Raw genomic sequence first — 17,326 nt, 5'->3', positions numbered from 1 at the left:
ACTGAAAGCCTTGCAGTCAGTGGGACTGCACAAAGTAATCCACAGTTCAGTTCAAGCATTATCGTACCAAGCAGGCTATGTCACTACCTGAAGGAGATTTCCAAGGGGCTACATCACCATCTGTAGGAACACCCTGAGATGAAGGAGGAATGCTCCAGTCGGGGCAGAGGACGCACCCGAGTCGTGACTAAAGGAGAAAGTAGCCCCAGCATTTCCTTACTGATCCATAATCCTGATTTCCTTATGAGTCAACAGTGCCAGACGGATGTAATGTTCATAATCTGGTGAGCAGGTACAGTCTTTGTTTTTAACCTCTGAGTTAAAAAAAACACAAACCACACAAGACAACTTTTTTTTTTTTGTTACGACCAGATTTGAAAACTTTTGGGAACAAGGTTATGGATGGTTTGACTTTACTGTAGCATTTAGGATTTTACTCTTCTACTGTTCATTATAATAAAAAAACATTTACTGTGATTGGCATGACATACAGCACCTAGTAGAAAACAACCACCCTAGCAGCAGCTTCATCTAGAAGTAAGTCTGTGACAGTTACAGTCCTCAAGACATACTTTCAAGCCAAGAAGACCTAAAATGCCCACTCTCGTGCTTTGCCTGCTGATGGGCAGCCGAAGTTCAATTTCCATCTCATTCCACTTTCCAAGAGCATCTGTAAGTATCACTAAGGCAATTTTCTTCCTTTATAGTCTGCCTTGTGTCACTTAACAAGCCACAACAGGCTTCACAGAGCCATTTAAGCAGATGGCCTAGCCAGGATAATGGTTACATTGGGAAGTTAGTGGCTAACACTGACAAATTATTTCCCATTAGTCACCTTTGCTTGTCTCCGAAGTAGGTGTTTTCTGAGCACTCTTCCACCTATTTTCTGCTCACCTTAAAATGCACCAAGCACATACAGAAGAAGTAAAAGACAATCAGATGTGTTGAAATTAAACACAGGATGTTTTCTATTTTTAAGCTGGCTGACAAGAAAACCCCAACATTACTTGCATGGGAAGACTTGCACTCAAAGTACTGCTACTGCTTTTCAAAGTACCAGTTCAAGGAGCTTTAGATAAGTAAGATGGTAGTACACAATTTCAGCATCTGTGAACATGATCTTCTGTTTATTGCTTAAGCTACCTCTTCACTGAAGGTAGAAACCACGTATTCATATGAGAACTACAGCCATTTTTAGGACTTGATGAAAAACTAAATGTCAATTTACCAACATGCATCTAAGACTAATGCCAGGATTGTTTTTTCTTCCCTTCTGCACACACTTCAGATCCTTGTTTTCTAAGCATAAGTGTACATTAAAGAGCTGTCATGGAAGATATCAAAACAGTTTCACACTTTGTACATAAACCCCACGCTCAAGAAGTTAACATTTGAGGGCTGAAGTTCTTCATTAATGCCTACAGAAAGGAGTTTTAATTTGACAAAACCCCTTTTCATTCTTTGAGATACACTGCGAGACCAGGAAACCTGATTGTCCATATCTTACCTGAAACACAAATCTCCTACAGAACAGAAGACAGGCAAAATCCTTAAAGCCACCCCACAAAAACCTGCCTCTTACCACTCAGGACACAGCTATCCAGACCAGGAAAACAGTGTCTGCTCTCCCACCTGCTGCCTGCCAAACCCCCACAGGTACCACAGCTGATCTGCTTCCCTGCAATATACAGGGAATTTGAAGCTGGCAGAGATCAGTTGCACCCTGACCAGCAGCGCCAAAGCTCAGCCACAAACATGGGGCTGCCTGGACCCCTTTATTGCTAGGAGTTTCATTGCTATTCATAAGGTCTTCCTTGCCAAAGCAACCTCCTTTTGTAGGCTTATGAACAATTCTTGAAGCATTCCAGTTGAAGGTAACCCTTTACTATTGAATATACGAGAAAGTTGTCTCATCTACTCCTCATGGGCTCATACCAATGAGATCTACCATGCTGCAATAGTACTTCAGGCAACACAGGAAGGATTAGGCTAATTTGGGGTTTGGAGCATGGAGGTGGAATAGATAGCTTCAGGAGGTGCTTCCTAGCCATAGCAATCCCCAATTTGAAGCTCCAAAGAAACATACCATGAGCAACACTTCTGAACCTGAAAGATCACTGTTATTTGGCTGCTGCCAGCCAACTGGGTTCAAGCCAGCATGGACAAGCTGCAGACCCATACGGAGAGACAAAAATGGCTCCTTCACAGCTGCACTGGTAACTTTCTGCCTTGCTCCTGCATTTGTTGTATCTGTTTATCCTCCTGCACACTGTCGCATTGCTATAATGCATGGGGTTGAGAGCATCACTTTTTTTGGCGGTGGCAGCACCCTAATCATACAGCAACCCACCTTCTGTGCCATACCTCTGAACATAACAAGAACAATACTCAACAACATAAATGTTTGATGGGAAGTTTAAAGATCAGGCAAGCAGAGACTGAAGAGTTTATGCCCCCTGGCTGTATTAGTTCCTCCAATTACTACACAGACATCACTTACTTTCCGGTTGTTTTTCATTAGGCGTTATTGATCTCACGAAATCCTGCGGTGTCATAAAAACCTCCGATTCACCATGCTCATTTATGACTTTCAAAGTGGCAAAGTATCTGAAGATTTTGTCTGGCGTAGAGTAAGCTCTGATCCTGTTCTCATATTCCATCACCTGGAAATTAAATGTAACCAGTGTTAGATATGCATGGTTCCTCTCCCAAGACCTACATTAGAGCCTGAAGATAGACTCTCCTATCTTCAGCCTCTGAACTACCAGTTAAACTAGAAGTATCAGCTCCTGATGTCCCAGGAGTAAGAGAAAACCCTAAGAGCCTTTTACTGTTTTTAAAGTTTTGACTCTTTATGAGGGCAAAGTAAAAACTAAGTTAACAAAATCCCTGAAGGCACTTTTAAAAAACATAAAAAAAAAGCACTAGCATCACATTTGTGCCCCTAAAGCAGTTCAATATTTTAACCACAGTGTTGAAGGGTTCTGATTTGTGATTAATAAATGAAAGGAAAATGTCTTAGAGAGTTGGAAGAGACCTTTACTTTCAAGCTGAGTCTTGGAAAAAACTACTTGGAGCCACAGCTGGTTGCTCAGGCACCCAACCTAATTTTTTCCTCTTTTCTATCACATTGGCAAAATTCTGCAGAAACATTCTTTACTCAGTCCTCTTTTCCCGACCAATCTGCCACTTACTAACTCTGCCAGTAGTGATTATTTTGTACCTAGAACCATATTCCCCAACACACAGCTGGAATTAATCAGAGAACAGAAAGCTTTTATAAATAAAACCACAACATAAGGTCACAAGTGAGGAAAAAGGCACAAGGACCTACACTTCATCATGCATCAGAGCAGAAACTTTCCTTCTTTGTATAGCTTTTTATTCCTGCATTATACACCATGTTTAACAGTCCATAAGGTACTTCTTGAAACCTTCGGTACTTCTTGAAACCTTCAGTACTTCTGGCCAAGAGCCACAGGAACTAAAAGCAAAATCAAACAAGTAATGATCTGCTAGAAGAGAACACTCAAGATCAAGGGTACTGCCAAGGCAGCTGTAGATCATTTATGGCTTTGGTTCTGTTTCAGCCTTGTCCTTTAACTTGAACAACTTTTCCACCCTGATGTTTATCAGACAGAAAACACCCTCTCTAGTGTTGTCATATTTCTAGGATAAATCAAGCCAAAGGCTTTTAATCCCTCAAGCCAGGCTTCAGTAAATCAACTAGGGGAAAGCAAACCCTCTTTCTTCTACATTAGTTCCAGCTCAGATCTCCAGCAAATACAGCCAGAGATGGCAGTATCTATAATGAAAATCTCAAAAGTGTTCTCCCCACTCTTAGCATCACCATAGCTTTTTCATAACTCAGAAATGCCCTTGCATCAACCACTATAACCAGCTTCTTCTCTCCTGCAGTCACCTGCACAGAACAATGTTTTTGTCCCTAGTCCCTTTTGCACCTACAATCAACAAACCTAAGTCCATTTTTACTGCTTCAGTCCACCACGTCCTCCAAAGATAAGGGCACTGGATCGAGAGCAACTGTTATATCGCAAAATTACAAGTTGCCATCTATCAGCCGTAAACAACATCACATGCCTCCCCAGCTCTTCCCGCTGCCAAGCTGCATGTGTCTTTGTCTACAGCTCCCACCTGGCAGGCCTTAACTTGTTATGCCAAAGTGATCTTTTGACTTGTGATTGCAGGCTCATATCTCACTCCTTCCTGTAGAATGACCTGAGTAATACCCCCACTCAACTTCATCAGCCAAAACCAGAGTTAAGTATTTTTATCTTCAAGCGAGACAACTAAAACCAACTACAGTATCAAGTCCAGGACCAGAGCTAAGAGCAGACACCAAAGACCATGACCAGCAGCTCTCTCCATCCACGACACCCTTTCAACACAACTTGCTTTCAAGCCAAAACACTTGTCTCCCTGACACTCTACATTACTCCCGATTTTCCAAGCCTTTGGAAACGATTCTTGCACTATCAAATGCTTTCCTTCAACCCAGCTAAATAAGTTATACGTCTTGTACTCAAAACCATCTCCGCAGCAGAGACTTTAGTCCTGACAATTCTGCCAGTAAAACCATGTTTCCTTTTATCCCATTCAACTTCACATCTGCAACAGATCTTTCCTCTGTATCTGTTTTAAGATCTTTCTAAGATACTACAGGCAGGCCTGTTTCTGTCAGGTGCTTTTCTCCTCATTTTTGGAGTATGGGCATTGCTCCTCATCTGTCATCTTTACCAAGACTCCTTCTTTCTAGTCCAGCAACTTCACTGCCAAGTCTTTGTCATCTCAAGCTCAGGGTAATCCTCAAGTCCCCTCCTTTATCAATGTTCAGCAGTCTACATTTTGCTATGACTTCACACACAGCAATTTTCCCACCCATTCAGATCCACACTGCACCTTCAAGTCTAATACAACCATCACCTGCCACAGAAGCAAAACTACATACAAAGTTTGCCGCATCCGGCCAAAGACAGCCAAGCTGACCTATCATCTCCATGAAAGCTCAAAGCAGCTCCTGTAAGCCCACTGCAGTTTATGAAATGGGAGTTACCTGTTAAAGGATTTGAGTTTCAGATCCAGAAGGAAATGTGATTATGTACAGCTGCTCAAAGCTCCATGAGAAGCTACTGTTAGTTTTAATTATTTCCATTCTTTTGAGTTCCAGCAATTAGCTGTGACATACGCAAACATACAATTTTCAGGACAAATACATTCTGGAAAAATTATGAGGAAGAACAATCTTGAATAACTCAGAAGCTAGGGGGAAAAAAAAATAAAAGGAGAAAATCTAAAATGTTTATCTCTCACGGGCTGTTTTCATCAGAAGAGAAATCTCACTTCTTCCTCAAACGTCCCTACAAGAGGTGAACAAATGCAGCAAATTTCTTCCCTTCTGCCCACAGCTGAACTCACAGTCACCTCATTTTCACTAACATGATCTAATCAGTGGCAAAAACTAAACAAACATGCTACAACTCATCACTCTGACTTCAAGACTGGATTGAACACGAAGACAGGTCAAGAAGGGAACAGCCAAGGCCCTGCAAATGAGAACAACTCCCTTATCCAAGACAGGGCACTAAACACAAGCAGGCAATAACATGGGTGCCCTGATCACACTATACAAACATGGAGACAAAAGCACATGTATGTATTTGGGTGTACATACCACCATTTGTGAGGTGTTTTTTGCACTACTTGGAAACAACCTGGACATAAAGTCATCCCAGACAAGCCTCTCCTCCCATGACCTCTCACCTACAAAATACTCCAAAATACTTTCCTGGCAAAGTGGTTGCCTCCCCCCATATGCACGAGTCCTCAATGCAGTGGACACCAACCAAAAATGCTCATCCTGCCACCAGAACTGCAACCTCATGTAATCAGAGGCCTCCAGAAAGATTACGAGACCAAAAGGGAAAAATCCTATTTGGACATTTATTAATAGAGCATGCACTAGAGGAGAAAGATGGGCAAGGAACCCATATTCTGCTACAAGAGTAAAGTTGCTGTTGAGACAGTTGGTGTTTATGCTAAGCTTCAGGTTAAAAGTTAAATATAAAAAAAAATCCTGCGGAGACATGAAAATCAAGCTCCAAATTAACACCTCAGTTCACTTCCAGAGCATCACTGGGGCCTCCCTGACCATGCAATAACACACACATCTTAGCAGGGTAAATTAATTATGACTTTCTTTGGGCTTCCTACTGTAATGCACACAAACATGAAGTCCCAGCACAACTGACACTCCTAAGGCAGCATACCTGCAGGACCCAGCAAACACTGTAAGCAGATCTTGATAAATGCTTTTAGCAAGTTAATTAACAAATCAGCCCACCCACAGCATGTATTACTGCTCATTAGCTTTCAAACTATAAGAGCATTCAAACAATCTTCTTTTTCTGCCTTACCCAGTCAGGACCTCTACACATAGGCTGCAAGACAACACATGCCCATGAACCATTCACACACGATCCAGGCACCAGCCCCACAGCCCCAGCAGCTGCCAAGTAATTTGTATTTCAACTTCCTCTTCACTGAATCACTACCCAAAATAGCAATGTCAAGCCTAATTTATTATTTTCACTACTAACCACCGACTTCATTAAAAGCAACACTGGGATAACAAACAAGCGTTAAACACTTTCAATTAAGCTTATATTTTGTCAGGGAAAACGTCACACTTTTCATTTAATTATGGGAAAAAGCTGGAAATGTTTTTTACTGTGGGTGGTGGTAGGTTTTGGGTTTGTTTTTTTTTTTTTTTTTTGTTTGATTTGGGGTTTGGGTTTTCTTTTTGGTGGCTTTGTTTTGATTTGTTTTTTTTTAATACACTGAAGAGTTGGGAATTCCCAAGGTGCTACACGACTCATTAGGGGAGCAGCCCATCCTGGGAGCAGGGGCACACCTTCCTCTATCATCTGAACTGGAAACATTCAAACATACCTCCTGAGATGACTCACTAAGGCAACTGCTGATCAAACACCAAGCCCACAACGTAGCTGCTCAAACAAACACTGAACCTGGCAACAGCAAGGCTGCCAGTTACATACTGCATTAAATGAAGCAAAAAAAAAATTCTAGAGTTCAGGTCACAGAATCATAGAATAGTTAGAGTACGAAAGGACCTTAAGATCATCAAGTTCCAACCCCCCTGCCATGGGCAGGGACACCTCACACTAAACCATGTCACCCAAGGCTTTGTCCAACCTGGTCTTGAACACTGCCAGGGATTAAGCATTCACAACCTCCATGGGCAACCTATTCCAGTGCCTCACCACCCTAACAGGAAAGAATTTCCTCCTTATATCCAATCTAAACTTCCCCTGTTTAAGTTTTAACCCGTTACCACTTGTCCTATCACTACAGTCCCTAATGAGGAGCCCCTTCCAGCATCCCTATAGGCCCCCTTCAGATACTGGAAGGCTGTTATGAGGTCTCCACACAGCCTTCTCTTCTCCAGCCTGAACAGACCCAACTTCCTCAGCCTGTCTTCATACAGGAGGTGCTCCAGTCCCCTTGATCATCCTCGTGGCCCTCCTCTGGACTTGTTCCAACAGTTCCATGTCCTTTTTATGTTGAGGACACCAGAACTGCACACAATACTCCAGGTGAGGTCGCACAAGAGCAGAGTAGAGGGGTAGGATCACCTCCTTTGACCTGCTGATCACGCTCCTTTTGATGCAGCCCAGGATACAGTTGGCTTTCTGGGCTGCGAGCGCACACTGAAGCCAGCTCATGCTCATTTACTCATCGACCAGCACCCCCAAGTCCTTCTCCGCAGGGCTGCTCTGAATCTTTTCTCTGCCCAACCTGTAGTTGTGCCTGGGATTGCTCCAACCCAGGTGTAGGACCTTGCACTTGGCATGGTTAAACCTCATGAGGTTGGCATCAGCCCACCTCACAAGCGTGTCAAGGTCCCTCTGGATGGCATTCCTTCCCTCCAGCGTATCAACCAAACCACACAGCTTGGTGTCATTGGCAAACTTGCTGAGGGCGCACTCAATCCCACTGTCCATGTCAGCAACAAAGACACTGAACAAGACCGGTCCCAACACCGATCCCTGAGGGACACCCCTCGTTACTGGTCTCCAGCCGGACATTGAGCCATTGACCACAACTCTGTGTGTGGCCATCCAGCCAGTTCTTTATCCACTGAGTGGTCCATCCATCAAATTGATGTCTCTCCAATTCAGAGACAAGGATGTTGTGTGGGACAGTGTCGAACGCTTTGCACAAGTCCAGGTAGATGACATCAACTGCTCTGCCCCTGTCCATCAGTTCTGTAGCCCCATCACAGAAGGCCAGCAAATTGGTCAGGCAGGATTTCCCCTTAGTGAAGCCATGCTGGCTGTCACCAAGCACCTTGTTGTTTTTCATGTGCCTTAGCATGCCTTCCAGGAGAATCTGCTCCAAGATTTTGCCAGGCACAGAGGTGAGACTGACTGGTCTGTAATACCTTGGCTCATCCATTTTCTCCTTCTTGAAAATGGGGGTTATATTTCCCTTTTTCCAGTCATCGGGAACTTCACCTGACTGCCATGATTTCTCAAATATGATGGCCAGTGGCTTAGCAACTTCATTCATCAGCTCCTTCAGGACCCACGGATGGATTTCATCAGGACCCATGCACTTCTGCACGTTCAGATTTTTAAGATGGTCTCTCCTACAGTGGGCCCAAGGTCTTCATTCTCACAGTCCCTGCATCTGCCTTCCAAGACTTGAGTGATGTGGTCAGAGCCTTTGCCAGTGAAGACTGAGGCAAAGAAGTCATTGAGAACCTCAATCTTCTCCAAATCCAGGGTAGCCAGTTCTCCCAAGAGCTTCCTGAGGGGGCCTACGCTCTCCGTAGTTTATTTTTTATTTGCTGTGTACCTGTAGAATCTCTTCCTGTTATCCTTAATATCCCTAGCCAAGTTTAATTCTAACTGGGCCTTAGCTTTCCTAACCTGGTCCCTAGCTTCCCAGACATCCCTGTACTCTTCTCAGGCAAGCTGTCCTTGCTTCCACTTTTTATAAGCCTCTTTTTTCATTTGAATTTTCCTCAGCAGCTCCTTATCCATCCAAGGAGGTCTCCTGGCCCTCCTGCTGCACTTCCTTCTAGTTGGGATGCAACACTCCTGAGCTTCTAGCAGGTGATCCTTGAATATCAGCCAACAGTCTTGGGCACCCCTGCCCTCTAGGGCCAATATCCCATGGAACCTTACTAAGCAGGCACATTTCATCTTAAGGCTGAAAGAAGAGGACTTACGTTGGCAAAAAGATTGTGAGGTTTGTTTTAAACTGTGCTCTCCCTGCTGAAATTGTTGCTCCCAAGTTGAGAACTGTAGGAGGAAGGCAGGCTGTGGACTGAGAAGGGATCTAGGCTGCACGTCGTTCCCACTGGATCTCAGGGTCACCCTCCATGCCTGGCTCAGGTGTTACTTGGAAAGTGTGGCCATTTTCCTCCCTGTCTAGTATGGGAACAGAAAAGCTGGTCAATGTAGCCATGTCTCCTAACAACTGGAATAAAAATCTCCACCTGCACACAAATATTCTCTGGTTTTCCTAGCCAGAAGCAACCAACCATGTTAAAATTAGTCATTACACTTGCTGTATCAACAAATAGGTTTGGATTTGGTTTTGCTGTTTCGGGGTATTTTTACATAACAGTGTGGATGAAAGTGAATCACTTCCTCACTCTTTGTAACCTGCCTTCATCTGCTGACACCGGTTAAATTAACCTTTTTTTCTTGAGTAGCACTGGCAAGAGTTGAAGTCTTGCTGAAGCTGTCAGTGTATCGAACATCCAGTTGCCAAGAAAATCAGCAGAAGCAAAGAACCCATACTCCAGGACCATTCTTCATATTTCAGCATAGAATCTTACAAAATAATTTCACTGAGCTGCCACCAGCAGGTCACCACAGGAGGTAATAATTATCAGAAGCAAATCACACAGAAAGGAATATTGAAGAGCATATACTCCCACTCTCCTCTTTGGCACTGCAAAGATACTAATCAACAAATATAGCCCAGTAAAAACAACATCCAGACAGGTTTAAAAAATAAAACACTGCTGTCTGCCAACACTCAGTTACAGGACTCTCCATCAGACCAAGTAACACATCTTATAATAACAGTGGTTACAGATTGTACCAAACTAGTTGTAAGACAGTTCTGAGGACCCCTAAGCTCTCAGGATTGTCCAACAGTGAAGGCAGGTCACAAGCTGACAATATAGCTCATTACTCAAGCTTTCTTCCTCTTGAAAACATGTCTGATATGAAAATCAAATAGGCATAAGCATCAAGGGAGAGACACAACTAACTGTGAATAGAGAGTGAGGCTGTATTTCAAGAACTACGTTTACGTGGAATAATTAAAGGAAAAAAATCAAGTACCCCTTTCCCATAACCTCCCTTCCACACTCACCCTCTGCTTCCTGCATACACTGTACGTTCACAGGCAAACAGACCAACAGATGGACTCAAAGACACACATGATGGATGCTTTTGCACCAATTCCCTACTTTGCATATGCCACCCTAACAGCCATCAAAGCAGGAGCCTTGATTTCTTAACAAGCCACTTCTCAAACATCCAACTGGAGATGGGAAAAGAGGTCTCCATTTCAGAGAATCAGTGTACTGTGTTTTCCAAATAAATGAGCTTCAACCTGAAGAAACTCAAGGTATCATGCCAGGAAAGGAGATTTTCAAAATGCTGACATTTCTTAGAAAATAAAGACAAGTACAGAGCTAAAGCCAGACTCTTTACATGCCACAACATACCACAACCTGAATAATATGTTCTGCAGCTTTTCTCCCTTTTTCCACTGCAGCGCATAAGATGCAGGTGAAATATGCCCAAGTTTGGTACCTTACGGTCCCTGAAGCCAGAACGCTTCTTCTTCTTCCCTTCTGGCTGAGCATCCTCATCACCTGAGGCAACAGCCTTTCTATCCTCACTGTCACTGCTCTCCTCCTCATGCTTCATCTTCTCTCTCGGCTCTGTCCTTGGATCGTGTTTTACAGAGGACGAGTCTTCTGCATAAGCCCTGCGCAAGGGAAAAGAAAACAGAGGGTTAGGAAAATGAAATGGGTGCTAAGGCTACAGAGATGCCTGCAAGGCTTACCCTGAACAAAACGCTTGTTATAGTTCAGCATGGAGGATTGCAAAGCAAAAACAAAGAAATGACTGGTCTCCTTAAAATATTGCGTGCTTTTCCCTGCTGTGATCAAATTTCCACCCCTCCATCTCAAACCCCAAACTTACAGCCACAGTAAATTTTCCCAGTCCAAGAACACCAGAGCAAATCACTCTGGGAATTACTGTACCCTCTCCGAAAAAATACACATACGAGCGAGATTGGGAAGGACATACCATACCTCCCATAGCCCTAAATTCCACCTCACTCCCTCAAGAAAGATTTACATAAAGGGATAGAAATGTGTTTTACCATCAGCACCACAGGACTCAGAATAGCCTCTGTTTCATCTCAAGTGATTTATTTTCTATCTCCAGCAGGTGACAGGCTGGTTTATTTCCTTCTTTCACCAATGACTCTTCTGAACTCCAATGCTGCAGGATTTGTGACACCAAAAACTGGAGTTGTTTATCCTCAAGCTGGAAATACGGCTCTGGCAGAGCAAAGGACCCCGCAAAGATCTTCAGCAGCCCTGTTTGTAGACTAAGACTCTAAGTCTAATCATAGAACCATAGAATAGTTAGGGTTGGAAAGGACCTTAAGATCATCAAGTTCCAATCCCCCTGCCATGGGCAGGGACACCTCACACTAAACCGTATCACCCAAGGCTCTGTCCAACCTGGCCCTGAACACTGCCAGGGATGGAGCATTCACAGCCTCCATGGGCAACCCATTCCAGTGTCTCACAATCCTTACAGTAAAGAACTTCTTCCTTATATCCAATCTAAACTTCCCCTGTTTAAGTTTTAACCCGTTACCCCCTGTTCTATCACTATAGTCCCTAATGAAAAGTCCCTCCCCAGCATCCCTATAGGCCCCCTTCAGATACTGGAAGGCTGCTATGAGGTCTCCACACAGCCTTCTCTTCTCCAAGCTGACCAGCCCCAACTTTCCCAGCCTGTCTTTATATAGGAGGTGCTCCAGTCCCCTGATCATCCTCATGGCCCTCCTCTGGACTTGTTCCAACAGTTCCATGTCCTTTTTATGTTGATGACACCAGAACTGCACACAATACTCCCAGTGAGGTCTCACAAGAGAGAGTAGAGGGGCAGGATCACCTCTTTTGACCTGCTGGTCACACTCCTTTTGATGCAGCCCAGGATACGGTTGGCTTTCTGGGCTGCAAGCACACACTGCTGGCTCATGACCATTTTCTCATCAACTATCCATAAGCATCCACTAATCCATAAGCAATTCATGGAACTGTAACTGGCAACAGAATGGTTAAATAAAAAGCAGGATAAATCCATAAGCAAACAGTGTGATGGTTTTTCCATGCTTTAAAAGCAGTTTATTACCAGACAGAGCTCAGACCACATTAAAATACATGAAATTATAATATCCAATGATGGCAATTGTAATTATTTATATTTTTTATGTGAATACATATATCTATATATACAAACATAAAACAGAATATAATCTCCAAGGACACTCCTGGAAGTAAGTGATCAGGATGAGGTTAGACGTGGCTCTGAGCGACCTGGTCTAGTAGAAGGCTAGCTTTGGAGAAAATAAAAAACAAATCAAGATTTTTGAAGTCGCCCAAGCACTAAAACCAAAAGGCTATGCATATTTAATCCTACCAGTTTCCTGGAAAACACAGATGTGCTATATAAAATTAACAGAGAAGAGTCTGTGCCTGTGTCCCCAGAAATACACAGCTTTACAGCAATCTCAGCACATCATCTTCCAATAAGGAGAAAGGAGAGTAGATGCTTCTTCAATCAATTTTAATGCTACCAGAATAAAACACAACTGACTCCTTATCAGCATCTAGTAATTCACTAACAGTCACGATAAAGGGTAGATTGGGAAGGGCTAAAGAACTCAAATCCTTCCACAGTACTGTAGGAAGCAAACCCTGTACTATTCTAGAATAAGCTCCCAAAGAGCATACTTAAGAATAGAGGAAATCATGACAAAAGCAAGTTAACTTTTGTTCATGTTGTGACAACTACTTCAGCAAAGTACTGAAAGCACTGGAACAACCACCAAGATCCCAGCATTGCTTTGAAATGCAATAACCCATGGCACTGTGGATGTGTTAAAGCAGTTCAGAGGTTTCTAGTCCACACTGGGACAGAACACAACTCCATCACAAGGGTTTGATTTAATAAAATAAGCAAGTGCCTAGTGAAGAGCTGTACAAAACATGCCTTTTCATGCAAAGTGGAGTCTAACACACCAGCTTTTCTGGACCTTCTGAAAAGGTCCTGAGCCTTTATTTGCAAATATATTTTTCTGAGTCTTACAGCAAAGCACGATCTTTAAGGCCTCCGCTGAACCAAGCTTTCAGTGGCAGGATCCAAACCTGAGTCCTCTACAAGCATCTCAAGAGAGGGAAATGATTTCCCCAGAAGGCCCAGGTAACTGATCTGTCTCTTGGAGCATGAACTCTATGCTGGCACCTCTCCTGAAGCTTTTCCTGAAAGTTTAATCAGGACTGGCACATCCCTGGGGAGCTGTGGTTTTCACTGATATGCAGTTTGCTAGAATAAACTTTTGCCAACTGAAGCTACAACAGCAGCACTGACAAGGAAAGCCCTTGGGTAGGCAGGTCACCAGTTTTCAGTAGCTTAGAGAATCTCTGGGGAAAAGGTCCTGGGGACAAAAGCACCAGAAAATTGATTGCTTATCTGCACAACCATGCTATTCCCTATGAAGCATGTCAGAAAATAGCTGTATCAATAAAGATTTGCTCCTGTAATGCTTGACTGACATCTAGCAAACCAAAGACGGATGAAACTCAAAAATCAAACATTTTCAGCAAATCCTACACGTTCCTTCAATTCATCACACTGTCAAGCCACTTTGCTACAGCAAAACAGATGTAGACTGTTTGAATACAGTCCCGTCCCCCTCCCCAGTTTATCCAGGTAATTAAAACTCTACAGTTAGGTCATCATCCCAACATACAAGCAAACTGAGCTATGAGAATAAAAGCAGAGAAGCAGAGTTTATAATCTATTTCTCAAGCAAGGTTTTAAACAGTACCTGCTATTCCTCACCTCCAGGCCACAGTCTGAACTACTTACTCAACTAGCCATTGAAGGATCTGCTCTCTATGTACACCTACTACTCTGTGTATTTTACATCCTGCACAACCATCCTCTGTTGAAATCCTTGGCTTCCAACAACTGCGACTTCCATACTGCATCCACATAAAGGAGTCTTTCATTGCAGATGTCAGATTACAGCTGAAAAAAGTCCATAGCTCCAGAAATATCCACCCCACTGGACCGCCACTAGCAAGTGAAGAATCTCCACCTCCTCTTCTGATGAGACGGGCTTTCTAATGGCATGCCTGTTACTACAGCTTCCGCATGAAAGGGAAACAAAAATACAAAGACACCCTTCACCTTGTGCCAAGGGTAACTGTCAGCCTCTATCCACGGAACATGCCTGAATCCCAGCTGCCATGCTTCACCCCCCCCCCAGTCTCTTCAAGATTCCCCAACTTCTTTCCCTCCATTCCCTTAGCTCGCCACACCATCACCTCCCTAACCATCCCCCCCCCCCCCCCGAGAACTGAATCTGAGGCAAAAACCATATTTACCACCTACTTCGCAATACCTCCTTTTAATCCTTCAGAAAAGCTAAGAATCAATCGTAACACTGAGTTCAGCATCCCCAAAGAAAACCACCTAGAATCCCCTAGAAAATCACAGAGGACTACTTAAGTCACTTGAAGTGATAGGACAAGTGGTAATGGCCTCAAGCTGTGCCAGTAGAGGTTTAGACTGGATATTAGGAAAAACTTCTTCACCAAAAGGGTGGGTCAGGCATTGGAATGAGCTTCCCAGAGAAGTGGTGGAATCACTGTCCCTGGAAGTGTTCAAAAACCTCCTAGATGAGACCTTTAGTGACATGGTTCAGTGGTGAACTTGGCAGTGCTAACAGTTGGACTTGATGATCTTAAAGGTCTTTTTCAACCTAGCTGATTCTATGACTGAATGCTAAATTCTCACTTAGCAAATTGTTCTTTGAGAAAGCCAAACTCATGCAACCATAAGATACACATCCACAAAGGATCCTGGGACTCACACCAGGCACCAGCATGATACTCCACAGTTGCAAGTCTTCCAGTTAGAGAAATCACAATCCCTCATTTAAAAGTATTTTTCTCCTTTGAGTGACAGAAGCAGAACAGTGTACTAAAATAACCAAGTTTTGTGCCAGAGATAACAGCGCTCAGTTATTCTAATCCAGAAGGCAGTAGAAAAGTACTTAGCTACCAGACACTATTTAGTCTCAGCAGGAAATGTAGATGTAACAAAAAGCTGGGCACTCAGGAGTCAGCAAAATCACTGCCACCAAATAAGAAGCATGAGATCTTGCCTGACAGATGTGTTCTCCAGTTCACTAGAGATGCCCCTCTCCCTGCATGTAAACATCTAAAGACATTCAAGTGAGGTTTAAAAGCCAGTTAAAACTTCAGGCTTTCATACTGGAATGCAAAAGTAAGCTTTGAAACAACATTTACAATCATAGGCAACCTCCACAGATTAAGAGTACTTCCAGTGAAGAGCTCCGTCTCATCCCCAGTTCAACCATACTCAGTGACTAAACTAGTTAGCTGAGACTTTAATAAGAAATCAACCAGAAATGATCAAGATCCACAGCCCAATTTTTTCAGTATGTCACCTCACTCATAGACTTTTTACTACTTTGCTTCCTCAGTCTTTCGTGGTACACGACACTGACGTAAATTAGCATAGTGAATTTGTGGCAAGAACTGCAATGAACACACCAAAATTAAGACAGATTCCAGAGATAAATGTGAACAATCATATTGAGGAGACAGCTCTGGATACCAGCCATAGCCTAAAATATATGCAGGAACATGAGGAGACAGCAGCATAGTCCGTGAGATGTGTATGTCATTCCTTCTACCTGAGCCAGCAGCAAGAAAGTCCCCGCAGAAAGCACCTTCAGCTACTGATGGTGCACTCCAAGGAAGAGCTAGACCAACCAGAGAAGATCTGACAGGGAGCAGCAGAAATGACTACGGATAAAGAACACATTGTAGGAAAAATTACCCAAGTAAGTCAAATTGTAGTAAAAAAGATGGAAAAGAGGAAGGTAAGATAACTGTAATACACATAAAACAGCTGCTGCAGGATTTCTCTCTTGATCCAGTGAGGACAGGACAAGATGCAGGATGTACTTAACAACATCATAAAGAAAGAGACTTACACACCAGGGAAAGGAGAAGCCTGCACACACAAATGTATACACAGACACATATATATACACAGAAAGCGTTTAATGTTAAGGACAGGGGAACACTGGAATCAGCTGCTGGGGAGGATTTATTCTGTCACTGCTCTCTCCATCACCCGCATATTGCTATAAATAGGCAAGACAGCTGTCTGTCAGGACCACTTGGAAGCACTCAGCCCTGCCTTGGCAGCAGACTAGCTGATTTCTCACACTCCCTCCCACTCTTCTCTGCTGTGGCCCAGTTTAGGCATAGGCACCAGCATATGGGAGCACATGGGCAGGCCACATGAGGACCTCTGCTCCAAGCCACTTGGAAGAGACTGCTCTGAAGAACATGAACCTGAATCAGCTTAGGTCAGTCTTACCAGCTGAAAGAAGGGGGGGGGGGGGGGAAGTGAGTGAACGAATTGCCTGACTGGGTTTAAACCACGACACCAGCTAACTTGGATCATACAGGATAACATGCCACTCCTTAAAGATGACTCCCTGATAGCCTGCAGAGTAAAACTATTGCTTCATGAAGGCAGTCAACCCTAATGATGCATGTTGGAGGCATCCTACTGACCTAATGTTAACATCCTCGTAAACTATAAATCTGTTAATTGCTTAATCCAGGAGACACTGCTTACGTTTCCAAACGGAGTTCTCCCAAGTAGGGTACAGGATGATACCCCCAAGCTGCAGCCCTGATGCATGCACACAGCTGCAACTCAATTAGGTCTGCCATTCAGTGCAGTCCCTATGAAATTGCAGCAAACCCAGACGATTTGGGAGAACGGTGTCTTCCATTTCTACCTGACTTCTCTGCACAAACCCCAGCTTGGATTTGCTATGCAACATTTTAAAAAGATATTATGAACGTGCACTGATTGAACACCAGGGCTCTGCATGC

The 17,326-nt window shown here is 43.5% G+C and overlaps 1 protein-coding gene across 6 annotated transcripts in view; it reads right to left on the bottom strand.

The window, feature by feature from the left end:
- MICU1 (mitochondrial calcium uptake 1) overlaps positions 1-17,326 on the bottom strand; it is a 107,101-nt gene that overhangs the window by 73,480 nt on the left and 16,295 nt on the right. For all 6 annotated transcript variants that reach the window (XM_062611582.1, XM_062611578.1, XM_062611583.1 and 3 more), the window contains 2 exons: positions 10,881-11,058; positions 2,501-2,663 (listed from right to left, as the gene is read on the bottom strand). In XM_062611582.1, coding sequence (XP_062467566.1) covers positions 2,501-2,663; positions 10,881-11,058 — 341 coding nt within the window. The remainder of the gene's footprint in view (positions 1-2,500; positions 2,664-10,880; positions 11,059-17,326) is intronic.

This window comes from Pezoporus occidentalis, unplaced genomic scaffold, assembly GCF_034315485.1.
Source record: "Pezoporus occidentalis ecotype Australia unplaced genomic scaffold, CSIRO_AGI_Poc_V1 ctg155, whole genome shotgun sequence".
In the NCBI taxonomy this organism is placed as follows: domain Eukaryota; kingdom Metazoa; phylum Chordata; class Aves; order Psittaciformes; family Psittacidae; genus Pezoporus; species Pezoporus occidentalis.
This window is presented reverse-complemented; position numbering and strand designations above follow the sequence as displayed.